General features: G+C 36.4%; 3 protein-coding genes across 4 annotated transcripts in view; 2 read left to right on the top strand and 1 right to left on the bottom strand.

The window, feature by feature from the left end:
• The window catches only part of nipa1 (NIPA magnesium transporter 1), a 4,592-nt gene extending 1,217 nt beyond the window's left edge, over positions 1 to 3,375 (top strand). Inside the window, exons 2-5 of the mRNA XM_054603529.1 lie at positions 394 to 441; positions 1,131 to 1,221; positions 1,558 to 1,718; positions 2,262 to 3,375. Of these exons, the coding sequence (XP_054459504.1) occupies positions 394 to 441; positions 1,131 to 1,221; positions 1,558 to 1,718; positions 2,262 to 2,758 (797 nt within the window). The 3' untranslated portion in view covers positions 2,759 to 3,375. The remainder of the gene's footprint in view (positions 1 to 393; positions 442 to 1,130; positions 1,222 to 1,557; positions 1,719 to 2,261) is intronic.
• A 2,592-nt stretch (positions 3,376 to 5,967) lies between these two features.
• On the top strand, positions 5,968 to 12,556 carry nipa2 (NIPA magnesium transporter 2). 2 transcript variants are annotated; one of them, XM_054603526.1, is made up of 6 exons: positions 5,968 to 6,263; positions 7,898 to 8,123; positions 9,440 to 9,496; positions 10,195 to 10,285; positions 10,376 to 10,536; positions 11,116 to 12,556. In XM_054603526.1, the coding sequence occupies exons 2-6, from the start codon at positions 7,985 to 7,987 to the stop codon at positions 11,766 to 11,768; spliced, it is 1,101 nt and encodes a 366-aa protein (XP_054459501.1). In that variant the 5' UTR covers positions 5,968 to 6,263; positions 7,898 to 7,984; the 3' UTR covers positions 11,769 to 12,556. The 2 variants fall into 2 exon arrangements, with proteins under 2 accessions (XP_054459501.1, XP_054459502.1); XM_054603527.1 differs by lacking the exon at positions 5,968 to 6,263 and having other exon boundaries at positions 7,636 to 8,123.
• Positions 12,216 to 13,145, bottom strand: part of cyfip1 (cytoplasmic FMR1 interacting protein 1) — a 39,059-nt gene continuing 38,129 nt past the window's right edge. The window contains exon 32 of the mRNA XM_054603530.1: positions 12,216 to 12,839. Coding sequence (XP_054459505.1) covers positions 12,675 to 12,839 — 165 coding nt within the window. The 3' untranslated portion in view covers positions 12,216 to 12,674. The remainder of the gene's footprint in view (positions 12,840 to 13,145) is intronic.

Here is a 13,145-nt window from a genome sequence, read left to right as displayed (position 1 = left end):
GTTTTTTTTTAATTATTATTATGATTATTTATCGCTGTTATTTATTTTATTTTATACTATTGTCTTATTTTAGAGTAATGTATTAGTTTTAAGCATTAATCATTGTTTTTTACATTATGATTACAATTATTATTATTTATTGCTGTTGTTTATTTTATTTTATTCTATAATATATATATATATATTTTTTGTAATTCACCCACTTTTTCCTGCATTGAAAGGTGTTATATGAATAAATAAAGTTGAGTTAATTAGAAGGACATTTGCTCTCTTTTATATCTTTATCTATATCTATATAGATATAGATATAGATATATGTAGATGGGTAGAAGTGGATTCCTTATAAATAACATCTTAAACCTCACAGACTAAACTTGTTGCTGTTTTCCTCAGGAGGCTCGTACCTCACAGATGTGGTTTGGTGGTGCGGCACACTGACCAGTGAGTATAGCGCCATCTATCCACTCTGGAGGATATGTTGTTTAATATTTTAATAGCTGGACTGGATTTACAGTATATTTCAAATGTCTGCAATTCAATTCTGAGTCAAAAGAACTTTTCAGAGATCCACAATTCATTTTTTATCAAATCTAAAATTAACATTTTGGATATCTGTACTATAATTCTAATTGTCTTTACATTTTTATTTCAAATATCCAAAATATAAAACCATTCGAGATTTCCATAATGTAATACATCATTTTCAAAAAAGCTAGTGAATAGTAAAAACATCTAATCACAGATATCCAAAATGCATTTGTGCATTGATAGGATGAATTGGTTCACTATCTACAACTATATTTTTTATATAGTATCTCTTCTAAATTATTTTCTTATTAGTCAGAACGGCTAATATAAATATCTGCAGTGACACATTTTTAATAGTAGAAATTATATTTATAGATATTTTAAACTTTTAGTTATCAAAGTCAAAATTAAATTGAAGTATAATGAGTGTTTTTTACATTTTCAGTGATAACTAGACTTTAATGAACTCTTTTAAAACTGTCTGCCATTGATTAACACTAGAAATCACATTCTGACTTCGGTGCAACGTCTCTTACTTCCAGTTAAGATGTTTATTTCCATGAATTTTCTTTTATGACGGACCAGTTTATTATTTTCATCAGTGATTGTTGGTCAAATTGGGAATTTCCTGGCGTACAACGTGGCCCCCGCTGTGATCGTTACACCTCTGGGAGCCCTCGGAGTGTTGTTTGGGTAAGTGCTTTAACATTCGTCACACAGTGGAAACAGCAACATACTAAACTCTAAATACATAAATACAAACTCATATGTTCTATGGTCAACATCAGTCAGTTACAGACTTTGGATTGGGTTACTGGACTTGTCTTAGCAGACAGATTCTGATAAGGCCGGTTTGTTATCTCAAGTACTGTAAAGCTTTTGTAAATTAATAATTGATATTTTACTGTTATTTAAAAAATGGCTGAACAATAAATGCATGTATAATTTCACATCACAGCTCATAACTTGAACCCGTCTCTCTGCTCTCTCCTCTCAGTTCTAAATGAATCCTCTGTTGTTGTGACTCAGGGCCGTGTTGGCGTCCTGGATCCTGAAGGAGCATCTGAACGTCGTGGGGAAGCTCGGCTGTGTGTTGTGCTGCTGTGGCTCCGTGGTTCTCATCATCCACGCCCCTAAAGCCGGAGCTGTGACCTCCAGACTGGAGTTAGAGGAGAGGCTGTCAGACCCAGGTCAATAAGTCACATTGTTGTTTTATTTCTGCCTTTAATTTACTCTGGTTAGGAATGTTTCCTCTAGAAGTATTATAGAGGAAAACACAGCAGTATTTATCAACTTTTTTAGTGAGTATCAACAAGGCACACTGTCCGAGGATATGTTGTTTGATATTTTAATAGCTGGACTGGATTTACAGTTTATTTCAGATTTCAATTCTGAGTCAAAAAGAACATTTTAGAGATCCACAATTATTTTTTTTAATATCTAAAATGAACATTCTGGATATCTGTACTATAATTCTTATGAGGAAAAACTCCCATTTCAGATATCTACAATCCAGTTATCTATAAATGCGCATTTTGGATATCCATTTTGGATGAATTTGTTCATTGACTATCCACAATTATATTTTAAATATCACGACAAGCATTTATTTTTCTTAATAGTAGCGCTCTTCCTCGTTGAAATTGTCTTTCCAGATATGTGCAAACTTTGCAATAAACCATTTCTGATTCAGATTTGTGAGTAAATACAATAAAAAGTATTTTCTCCTGCAGTGTTTGTGGCGTACGCCCTCCTGGTGGTCCTGCTGCTGGTGGTTCTGATCCTGTGGATCGCTCCAGCTCACGGTTCTTCCAACATCCTGGTGTACGTGTCCATATGTTCTCTCCTGGGCAGCTTCACGGTTCCCAGCAGCAAAGGCCTCGGCCTGGTGGCTCCGGACGTGTTCGGGTCGGAGCCGGACAGCAGAGCTCTGCCTCTCTTCTTCGGTTTACTGGCCACGCTGGCCGTCAGCATCCTCATCCAGTTCTTCTTCATCAACAAAGCCCTGGAGAGCTTCAGCTCCAACGTGTTCGAGGCCGTGTACTACGTGGCGTTCACGTCCAGCGTGATCCTGTCCTCCGCTCTGCTCTTTAAGGAGTGGACGGCGCTGACCGTGACCGACGGCTTGGCGATGCTCTGCAGTCTGACCACCGTGAGCGTGGGCGTGGTTTTACTGCGCATCTCTCAGGAGGCCTCCATCACCTGGGGGAGGAAGAGGAAGACGGACTGATGAAGACGACTTCATGTCTTATCACAACGTTTTATACTTGAACACGAGTTTAAATGACCAAACAGAGTATTTAATACTAGTTTTGAGCTTCAGGCATTCTTTATGGTTTTTTTATTTCTATATTGGTGCAAAGGGCATTACACAAAACAGAGGTATACTGACATACAATACTAATAGGAATAATAATAATAACTGTAATAACTTTATTTATATTGCATCTTTAAAAACAGAGTTTACAAAGTGCTGTGACACACAAAGCTAAAGCGTGGCAATAAAACAGCAGAACAATAGATGAATCGATCAATACGATGAGAACAAACTATGAAATAACTAAATGAAAGAAACGTATTTTTACTAAAGTTATATATAATATAATAAAATCAGTAAAGCGAGGACATCACATTAAAGCTATTGTGTAAAGATGGGTTTTGAGAATTGATTTAAAATAAATTACTTGAAAGAAAGAAACAAAAGAAAGGAGACAGAACAAACTAAAGTAAAACAATAAATAACATTATTATTGTGATTATAAATATGCAAACTATTTACTTAAGGTGGTTATGTGCGGCACACGTGTGTGTGTATTAGTGTGTTTATATTTGTAACTGATAAAGACAGAAAAAGAAAAAATATAAAAATAGATATAATAATATTATAATTATTAGTAGTAGTAGTTGTCATATAATAATAATAATAATAATAATAATAATATTTTTCATAATATTAAAGTCCCCTAGTTTCACTAAACATTTACTTGAATCTCCTTTCAGTTTCTTATGGAACAGTTCTTAGTTACTATGTAACACACAAATAACACCCACAATAAACTGTTTTCTTTAATCATTTTGTATTTAATTTCATAAATAATCATGAATGCAACTCTGATCCTCAAGAGACTGTCTCTTCACCTCTCAAATATTTTAAAGGGAACACTGGGGAACAGTTTATTTTTCAATTTCACATTTTTACTAATTGTCAATAATTGTAAAGAAGCTTAAAAACATTGTTAACTGTTTAAATATGAACTGAGAATAATTGTGTTTGCTTACCTTTTTACATTGTAATTCTGCCCATGTGAGAGTGTATCAGTGTGGAGTCACTTTGACTAATTCAGTGTGTGTGAATAATTCAGAGTAACTTCAGAAGCATCTCTTTAGTGTGAAGAAGGTGAGTTTTAACAACAACAAGGTTTAGAAGCTCATATATGGAATGTTAAATGTTTGTTCTGTTTGTCTGGATATTAAATTAATATTAAACTGTCCAACATGTTCATTCATGTGATTTAGATTCTGGATTATTTATCTACATTATAAACATGTTTACAGTCTTTCTACTTTTTGTCAGAAATTGTTTAACAGTGACTTGACAAACCAAAACAAACAGGAAGTGCCGGCTTTGAGAAATAAACTATCATTAAGATAAGATAAGATAGAATTTGAGTCACGAAGAAAATTCTTCTGCCAGAGATTGATCAGAAATTGAAAAAACATATGAATAAAAATGAAGTACTCTATTCTAAAGTATTAGAGTAGAGTATTAAATACAAAGTGTATAAGAAGTAATACTAAATATTATAACCATGAAAGTAAAATTAAGTAGGAAATTAGCTAAAATTACATTAACTATTATAAAAAGGTATTATTGCCAATAATATTGAAATATTACTTTTTCAACATCATGTGCAATATTACTTAAAAGCCATATAACTCCTTGATTTACAAAAGGTTTGGTTATCTAGCTTAAAAATATTCAACATAATAAACTAGTTGCATAGTTGCTTAATACTGACTTACAATTAAAGATTTCTTCACTTTATTAAGAAAAACGTACATAAATGTAAATTTATAAAAATATTTGAAAAAAAAGTGGTTTGAATTAATAATTTAAAAACGTAATTTAAACATTTAAATTAAGTAAAATAAAAATTAATATTAAAAAATCAAATTTTTAGTTACATTTAAATTTCAAATATAAAAAAATGTAATAATAAAATAAAAGAAATCAAGAAAAAAATTATATTAAAAGTATTTTTTAGTTACAAAAAAATGAAAGTTGTAGTTTATTATTAATGAAGGATTATTTATTATCTTAATTAAATATTGCCAATAATATTGCAATATTACTTCTATACTTTAACAAAAGGTTTGGTTAGCTTAACAATTATTAAACTTAATAAACATAGTTTCTTAATACTGATTTACAATTAAAGATTTCTTCACTTTATTAAGAAAAAACGTACATAAATGTAAATTTATGAAAATATTTAAATTTAAATGTATAAATTTAAATTCGTAAAATGAAAATTAATAAAATGAAAATAAAATAAAATTACATTAAAAGTAAGTTAAAAAAATATTTATTATTTAATTAATTATCATTGAATGAATTAGTTTGATAAGTTGTAGTTTATAATGTAATGATTATCTTATCTTATCTTAATAAACTGTAACTAATATAAAAAGGTATTATTATTTATTATCATTGAATGAATTAGTTTGATAAGTTGTAGTAGACTAATGTAATGAATGAGGCCTCATAAAGGATTATCTTATCTTATCTTAATAAACTGTAACTAATATAAAAAGGTATTATTGCCAATAATATTGCAATATTACTTAAAACAACTATAACTCCTTTATTTGCAAAAGGTTTGGTTATCTTGCTTAACAATACTCAAATGTAAATTTATAAAAAATATTATAAAAAAGTGGTTTGAATTAATAATTTAAAAACGTAAACATTTAAATTCGAAATATAAAAAAAATAAAATAATAAAATGAAAATAAAAGAAATCAAGAAAATGATATTAAAAGTACTTTTAGTTACAAAAAAATGAAAGAATGTATTATTATTTATTAATTATATTAAAAGTTGTAGTTTATAATTAATAGTTATCTTATTTTAAATAAACTGTAACTAATATAAAAAGGTATTATTATTTATTATCATTGAATGAATTAGATAAGTTGTAGTTTATAATGTAATGAAGGATTATCTTATCTTATCTTAATAAACTGTAACTAATATAAAAAGGTATTATTATTTATTATCATTGAATGAATTAGTTTGATAAGTTGTAGTTTATGATGACTAATGTAATGAATGATTATCTTATCTTATCTTATCTTAATAACCAGTGTTCTCCTTCTTGCCGTAAAGTGAGCCTGACTGTCACAAACCTGTCCTGTTGGACGACACGTGTCTCTCGTCTCTCGTCTCGGTTCCGGGTCTGTTGTTGTTCTGTTGTTGGTCTGTTGTTGTTCTGTTGTTGTTCTGTCTTCCTCCTCCGGAGCTCAGCCTCCCTCCAGCGGTCTCCGCGGCTGCGTTAAGCGGAAGAAGGAGCTCGCAGTGCGGCAGTCGTGAAGCGGAGGAGTCGCTGCTGGTTGATTGGCGGAGCGCCGCGATGGTTAGCCACAGAACCCGGAAGTAGGCTAGCTGCTAGCTAACCTCCAGCTGCTAACACGTTTGTTGTCGTTGGGGAAGCCGGCAGCCGTCCTCTGAACAGGTACTGAGCTCCCATTACGAGTTTTAAACCATAAAAGCAAACATTTATATGTGTTATTCACGTTTAAAGCTAGCGGGCTCCGTGCTAATGGAAGCTAACGCGGCTCTCCTCGCAGTCTGCGGCGCGTTACTGGTTTAACTGGGAGGCTGCGTGGAGCTGCTGTCACTGACTGGGAGTGTGCTGCTGGTTTATGGGGGGTTCCCAGCAGCACAGCAGCGACGGCAGGTCGGAGGTGCTTTTGTTAATCACGCCCCGGAGCTCCGGAGCTCATTAGCCATGTAGCCTCCGGAGCTAACCATGTAGCCTCCGGAGCTAACCATGTAGCCTCCGGAGCTAACATGCTACAAAGGAGGCTGATCCACTTCCGCATTGAGCCACCTGAGTCCCTGATGAGCTGCTGGGTTTACTGGGTTTACTGGGTTTATGCATCACATGTGTTCTGTTCTGTTATCAGACTTTATTTCATCTTATTCTGTGACTTATGTTTTCTATTTACATTTTATCTTATTTTTATTTTATAATGAAGTGGGTGTTAATTTCCATTTTATGTTTTTTATTCGTTATATTTTATTAAATGGGTGTTATTCTTCAAACTTTATTCTACCTTTAAAGCATTATATTTTCTATTTTATTTTATTTTTATTTCAATATCAAGTTATTTTTAATCTTAAGTTATGAAAAAATGCATTATATTTTCAATTTTAAGTTATGATTTTCATGCATTTAAAGCATTATATTTTTATTTTATTTTTATCAATATCAAGTGGGGGTTATTTTTAATTTTAAGTTATGATTTTCATGCATTATATTTTCATTTTTATCCTATTTTTATTTTATTATGAAGTGGGTGTTATTTTTCAAACTTTATTCTACGTTTAAAGCATTATATTTTCAATTTTATTTTTATTTCAATATCAAGTGGGGGTTATTTTCAATTTTAAGTTATGATTCTCATGCATTATATTTTCATTTTTATTTTATTATTAAATTAGTGTTATTTTCCATCTTTTATCATTTTTATGCATTTTATTTTCGTTTTATCTTTTTATTTTACTATAAAGTGAGTGTTATTTTTTATCTTGTATTATACGTTTTAAGCATTATTTTGTAAATGTTATCTTATTTATATTTCAATATTAAGTGGGTGTTTTCATTTTTATATTATGATTTTTATGCACTATATTTTCACCTTATTTTAAGGTGTTATGTTCCATTCATGTAGTCATTCTCTCCCATTTCTTTGAATGTTTACTCTGTTTTAACGTGAAACGCTCGGTGCAGGTATCAGAGATCTTTATCCTCCCTGGTGTGTCGCACCCTGAATACCTTTGTCTTAAGAATAAAGTATTGACATAGCTGCTGACAGAGTTGCACAAGGTTTGTTTTATATTTTTAATGTGCAACACCCAGACAACAGCTTGGTCATTCTTCAACAGTCACTTCAGTGTTTGTATGGAGCCAGCTGGCAGTAAAACTAGTTAGACCTCAATGTGCTGGTTTCCTCCAACACAGCAGATCATGGTTTTCCTGTTTGTTTTATCTCCTGATGAAACGGTACGTCACTGCTGTAAACAAAAGGTGTTTCTCCACAGCAGCTTTGAAACCCTCGTCTTCTTCCTCTTCTCTTCTCTCAGGTGTCTGGTCAGAACTGCAGCGCCGGTCAGCACCAGAACTGTTCGGTGGTAAATGTGACGGACCACAACAACTCATCCAGCCTCACTATGGCTCAGGACAGGGGCAAGTATGACTTCTACATCGGCCTGGGGTTGGCCGTCAGCTCCTCCATCTTCATCGGAGGCAGCTTCATCCTCAAGAAGAAGGGGCTCCTGCGTCTGGCCAGGAAGGGCTCCATGCGAGCAGGTAAAGAGCATCTCACCTGACCGCCGCCGGGGAGCAAGGCGTGCTGAGTTCAGGCACTCCCTGCTGCTGTTGTGAAACGCTGACAAGTCAGGGAGTCAAACCAGTGGGGGCGGAGCTCTAGCTCACCTGATAGCAACCTCATGTGTGCCAGGAGGGTTTGTTTTTCTCACCACTGCAGGGTGTGTGTGTGTTTGTTCTCGGGTTGCAAAAGGTTGGGTGGCTGTGGCGTAGTGGAGAGCAAGGTAGTTCTCCAATCAGAGGGTCGGTGGTTCGATACCCGGCTTCGGCAGTCGATGTGTCCTTGGGCAAGACACTTAACCCCAAGTTGCTCCTGAAGGCCATCGGTGTGGACTGGATGATGAATGTTAGTTAGAGTCTGATGGTGGCACCTTGATGGTAGCCTGTCATCAGTGTGTGAATGGGTGAATGATATGTAACATACTACTGACTGTAAGTCGCTTTGGAGAAAAGCCTCTGCTACATGACTGTAATGTAATGTAATGTAATGGTGAGCAAATACCGGAGCTGCCCACTCTCTGTCGATTTATTGGCTAAAGGATTGTTTTGGTATAAGTTAATTGTTTTGTTTTTTTCTGTTTTTATTTCACGCTGAATGACTTATTACTTAGAAACTTAAGAGCTCTGGTAAACAAAGATTTAAAGTGGTGATTCTTTGTGATGAATCTCAGTTTACAGATCTGTTGATTAAATAAACTTTAATCAGCAAAATTATCGTTCTGAATGATGACAGAACTAGAAAAAACCATAAAAACACAAAGTCTTTTAGCATGTTTCCATTAAGAGTATGTCTAGACTCAGGACATGCCGCACATTCTACAAGTATAATTTAAGTTTAGGGAAATTTGGAATAAATCAAAATTATTATAATGTACCTTCAATTCAATTTCCATTTTAAAAAATCTACTAATTTCTACTTTGTCTTTTATTTTGGAGGAGGGTCATAGGGAAGGTTTTTTTGTTGTCATTCAATGAAAGTTTAATATAATGTTAAATGAGTCTCAACTAAATAGTTTATTAGTTTTTTTCTTTTCTATAATAAGAGTTTCCATTGAATCCCGTCGGCTCCCATGAAACGTTTCCTCCTTTTAATATCTTCCTGTTTTTTGAAACCCTCCTTTGTGTGTTTGACTCTCTTATCATCTTGTAAACATTACCTTCAACTGGTCACCTGACCTTCTGCTCCGATCCAGGGCAGCTTCCTGACTTGTGGCGTGATGATGTTATCATAGCTCAGGTGTTATTCAAATGAGAGGAATCACTTGTTCTAAAATATGTTTTCTTTTTCCACTCTTCAGGTCAGGGTGGTCATGCATACCTGAAGGAGTGGCTGTGGTGGGCCGGTTTACTGTCCAGTAAGTAACAACTCTGTAGTTAAAATACGGATCAGATGAAAGGGCAGTGTGTTTTAGTATCTGTATTTATTTAAATGTTGTTAAACCGTCATATTGGAGTCTGAAACACTTTAACTTTAAGACTCCCGGATGTCTTTAAACCCGTGTTTACACTGGAGGCTCCTTTACTTTGTGCTTAGTGGTGGAACAGACCGTGATCAATATTGATCTGTAACAACATTACTTATACTATTAATGACCATATCTGTTTTAATCCATACAAATCCAATCTTTTATTCCCTTATCATTTAAATTGTGTGTTTTTATGAAGAAGAAAAAACACAATAAATTACTTTAACAAAGTAAAAGTATAACATTTAGTATTTTTGATGGTTTACTGACTTCAGAGTGTTAAAAAGATTTCTGGGGCGGTGGAAAACATAAATAAATAGTCTGGATCCTTGTAGAGCAGCTGCTATAATCAAACAACAAAGGGATCATCAGTGATTGGTTATTAGTATTAGGGGGGAAAGAACGTGATCAGAGATCTATAAGTTATATTTACTCCCTTATCTTTCTTTTGTAGTGTCTGATCCGTGAGTTGATGATCTGTTGCACCACTCGTACTTATTATTGTTGCAACACATTTAAACCTCAGACAGTGTTCCATTGTTTACCTCCACCATGAGTCTTACTTCATGTGTCTTAATCTCTGACAGTGGGAGCCGGTGAAGCAGCCAACTTCGCAGCGTACGCCTTTGCTCCGGCGACCCTGGTGACCCCACTGGGAGCGCTCAGTGTTCTGGTCAGGTACAGACGACTCACTGAACGACTCATAACTCATAACTCCTTCTATATTCATTTTTTCCTACTTATGAACTGTAACTGATGCCTCCACAGTGCGGTGCTGTCGTCCTACTTCCTGACGGAGCGGCTGAACCTCCACGGTAAGCTGGGCTGTCTGCTCAGCATCCTGGGCTCCACCACCATGGTGATCCACGCTCCAAAGGAGGAGGAGATCAGCAGCCTGGACCACATGGCCAAGAAGCTGGTGGACCCAGGTACAGAACCAACTGGAGAGATCCAGTCCAGAAATGTCTCACTTCATAACAATATCTATTAATACAAAATAGAGCTAATCCATATCAGAATGGTGCACGATTTAAAGAGACAGTAGTGATGTTTATCAGTGTGTCTGTGTGAGGTTCTCCTCCACAGTCAGTGTTTCACTACAGCAGATGTTTGTAGAACCAGCACGGAGCAGATCAATGTTCTGCTGTGGACGTATTTTAGACTCCTAAAAGAATCAATATCAGTTTAAGAGAACGCTATATTTAGAATATTTACACCTCTTTACCTTTATGACGGAGAACTGAAGCTGTTATCTATGCTCTCTACAAAGACACCAGACTACATTCACACAAACAGAGATTTAACCTCTCAGAACACAGGAGCTACTGCTCTACTGCTGCCTCCACCTGTTAGTCTGTTTGTGTTTTTGTTTTAAGGGTTAATTCAGATTCACCAGTCACATTATAAACACACTGAGCATAGATAACAGCTTCAGTTTCCTGTAGTACCTCATACTTCCTATTCATGTGAGATATAAAACTAAACACCTCTCACTTCCTTTCTCGTAGGGTTTTTCGCCTTCGCCACCCTCGTCATCATCGTGGCGCTCATCTTCATATTCGTGGTGGCTCCCCGTCACGGTCAGACCAACATCCTGGTCTACATCACCATCTGCTCCGTGATCGGCGCTCTGTCGGTTTCCTGTGTCAAAGGACTGGGCATCGCCATCAAGGAGGCCATCTCCGGTAAGAGCGTGGCGAGGAACCCGCTGGCGTGGATCTTGTTCCTGGGCCTGGTGGCGTGTGTGAGCACGCAGATCAACTACCTGAACAAGGCCCTGGACATTTTCAACACGTCCCTGGTGACGCCCATCTACTACGTGTTCTTCACCACCTCCGTGCTCACCTGCTCCGCCATCCTCTTCAAGGAGTGGGGTCACATGGGCGCCGACGACGTCATCGGCACGCTCAGCGGCTTCCTCACCATCATCGTGGGCATCTTCCTGCTCCACGCCTTCAAGGACGTCAGCGTCAGCTTGGCGTCGCTCGCCGTGTCCATGAGGAAGGACGAGCGGGCGTCTCCGGCGGCCAACGGCGTGGCGTCCCACTACGACCTGCTGCGCAACGAGTCCAGCGAGGACCTGGAGGACAGGGAGATGGGTCTGCCTTTTGAGAGCGTCTCCAGGAGGAACGGGGCGATGACGTCATCGTTGGATCATTGAGGAACTCGTTCTCCTTCAGCTGCCTACTGACTCACCGACCGCGGCGTCGCTGTCGTCATGACAACAATGAGACAATCAACTGTGTGTGGGACGGGACGGACCAGTGGATTGTATTTAACGTTTTGATTTGCCTTACTCCTCCCAGACTGTGACCTGGTCATCACTTAGAACTTAATTTCATTCCTCTGTAGCGCTGTAAATATGAGTTTTTTTAAGAGATGTTTTGTTATATGTACATGCATTCTCATGCACTGACTTACTTTCTAGAAATCAAAACGATAAAGGTTTTAATATATATTCTATACGAGGTCCTGCTGACATCTTAAAGGACCGTCACTATGATTTGAGTTTTCGTGATACTTGAGGAAAAATAACAATTTTTGTTGGAGGTCGTTCTGAACTTTTTCTTTTGTAGCGTTTACATGAAAAGCTCTCGAAATGAACCAACAGATTTGTTACATATTTATTGAATTAAAATGATTAAAAACACAAGGCACAGTGAATAAATGCTTAACATGAGTATGAGCGTTGTTACTTTTCCATTTTAAAATGTTTAGCATGCGTGTTCAGCCATATAGAAACACTTAAAATATGTGACCTCCACCCTTAATATACCTCCACCACTGCAAACCCTTAAATACTTATCTGATAAAACTAATCTCACCTCCCTCAGCTAGAGCTTTCTGCAAGTATAAAATAAAGAATAGTTCATCCAAAAAGGGGAAATATCTATTCATATCTGATAAGGCACAAGTGAATACAAAAAAACCAAAAGCATCATTCTGACAGAGTACTGGTCCGGTGCTGCTGGAGACCCACAGTATCAGAGGAGGAATATTCTGTGGATCCACTGACAGTGTTTGGAGCTCAACGCTGGTCCGTGGTTCTCGCCGTGGGTTCTCCTCCTCAGCTGCTGGCGAGCGACTGGTGGATCGGCGGCTGGAAGCAGCGGACGTGTTCCACCGGCATGTTCTCTCCGTCTCCAGACTTCAGGTATTTGTTCAGGATGGCGAAGATCTCGTTGTTGAGGATTTGGAATTTGCGGATTCTGTCGACCATCTTCTTCAGAGGCTGAAAGAGAAACCGAATTATTGACACAAAGATCTCCCCACTTAGTGAAATTATAATGTAGTGTTTTTAATATTTAGCTCCTTTAATAAACTGTGTAGCCAAAAAAATGTTCCATTGAGTTGCAGAAATGTTAAATGAATTTAAATAAATAAATTAACAATATTTGAAAGTTGTGGACAAACGTGGCAGATCGTCACATTGAAAGATGTTAATTCGAACCTCAATTTAATGCATCAACATGAATATTGCTGCATGACATATTAAAGACTGAATGTGATATAAAATATCCCCAAGAATTTAATACCA

This window comes from Anoplopoma fimbria, chromosome 8 (genome assembly GCF_027596085.1).
Source record: "Anoplopoma fimbria isolate UVic2021 breed Golden Eagle Sablefish chromosome 8, Afim_UVic_2022, whole genome shotgun sequence".
NCBI classification, from domain to species: domain Eukaryota; kingdom Metazoa; phylum Chordata; class Actinopteri; order Perciformes; family Anoplopomatidae; genus Anoplopoma; species Anoplopoma fimbria.
Note: the sequence above shows the minus strand (reverse complement) of the source record. Positions and strands in the feature narration are given on the sequence as shown.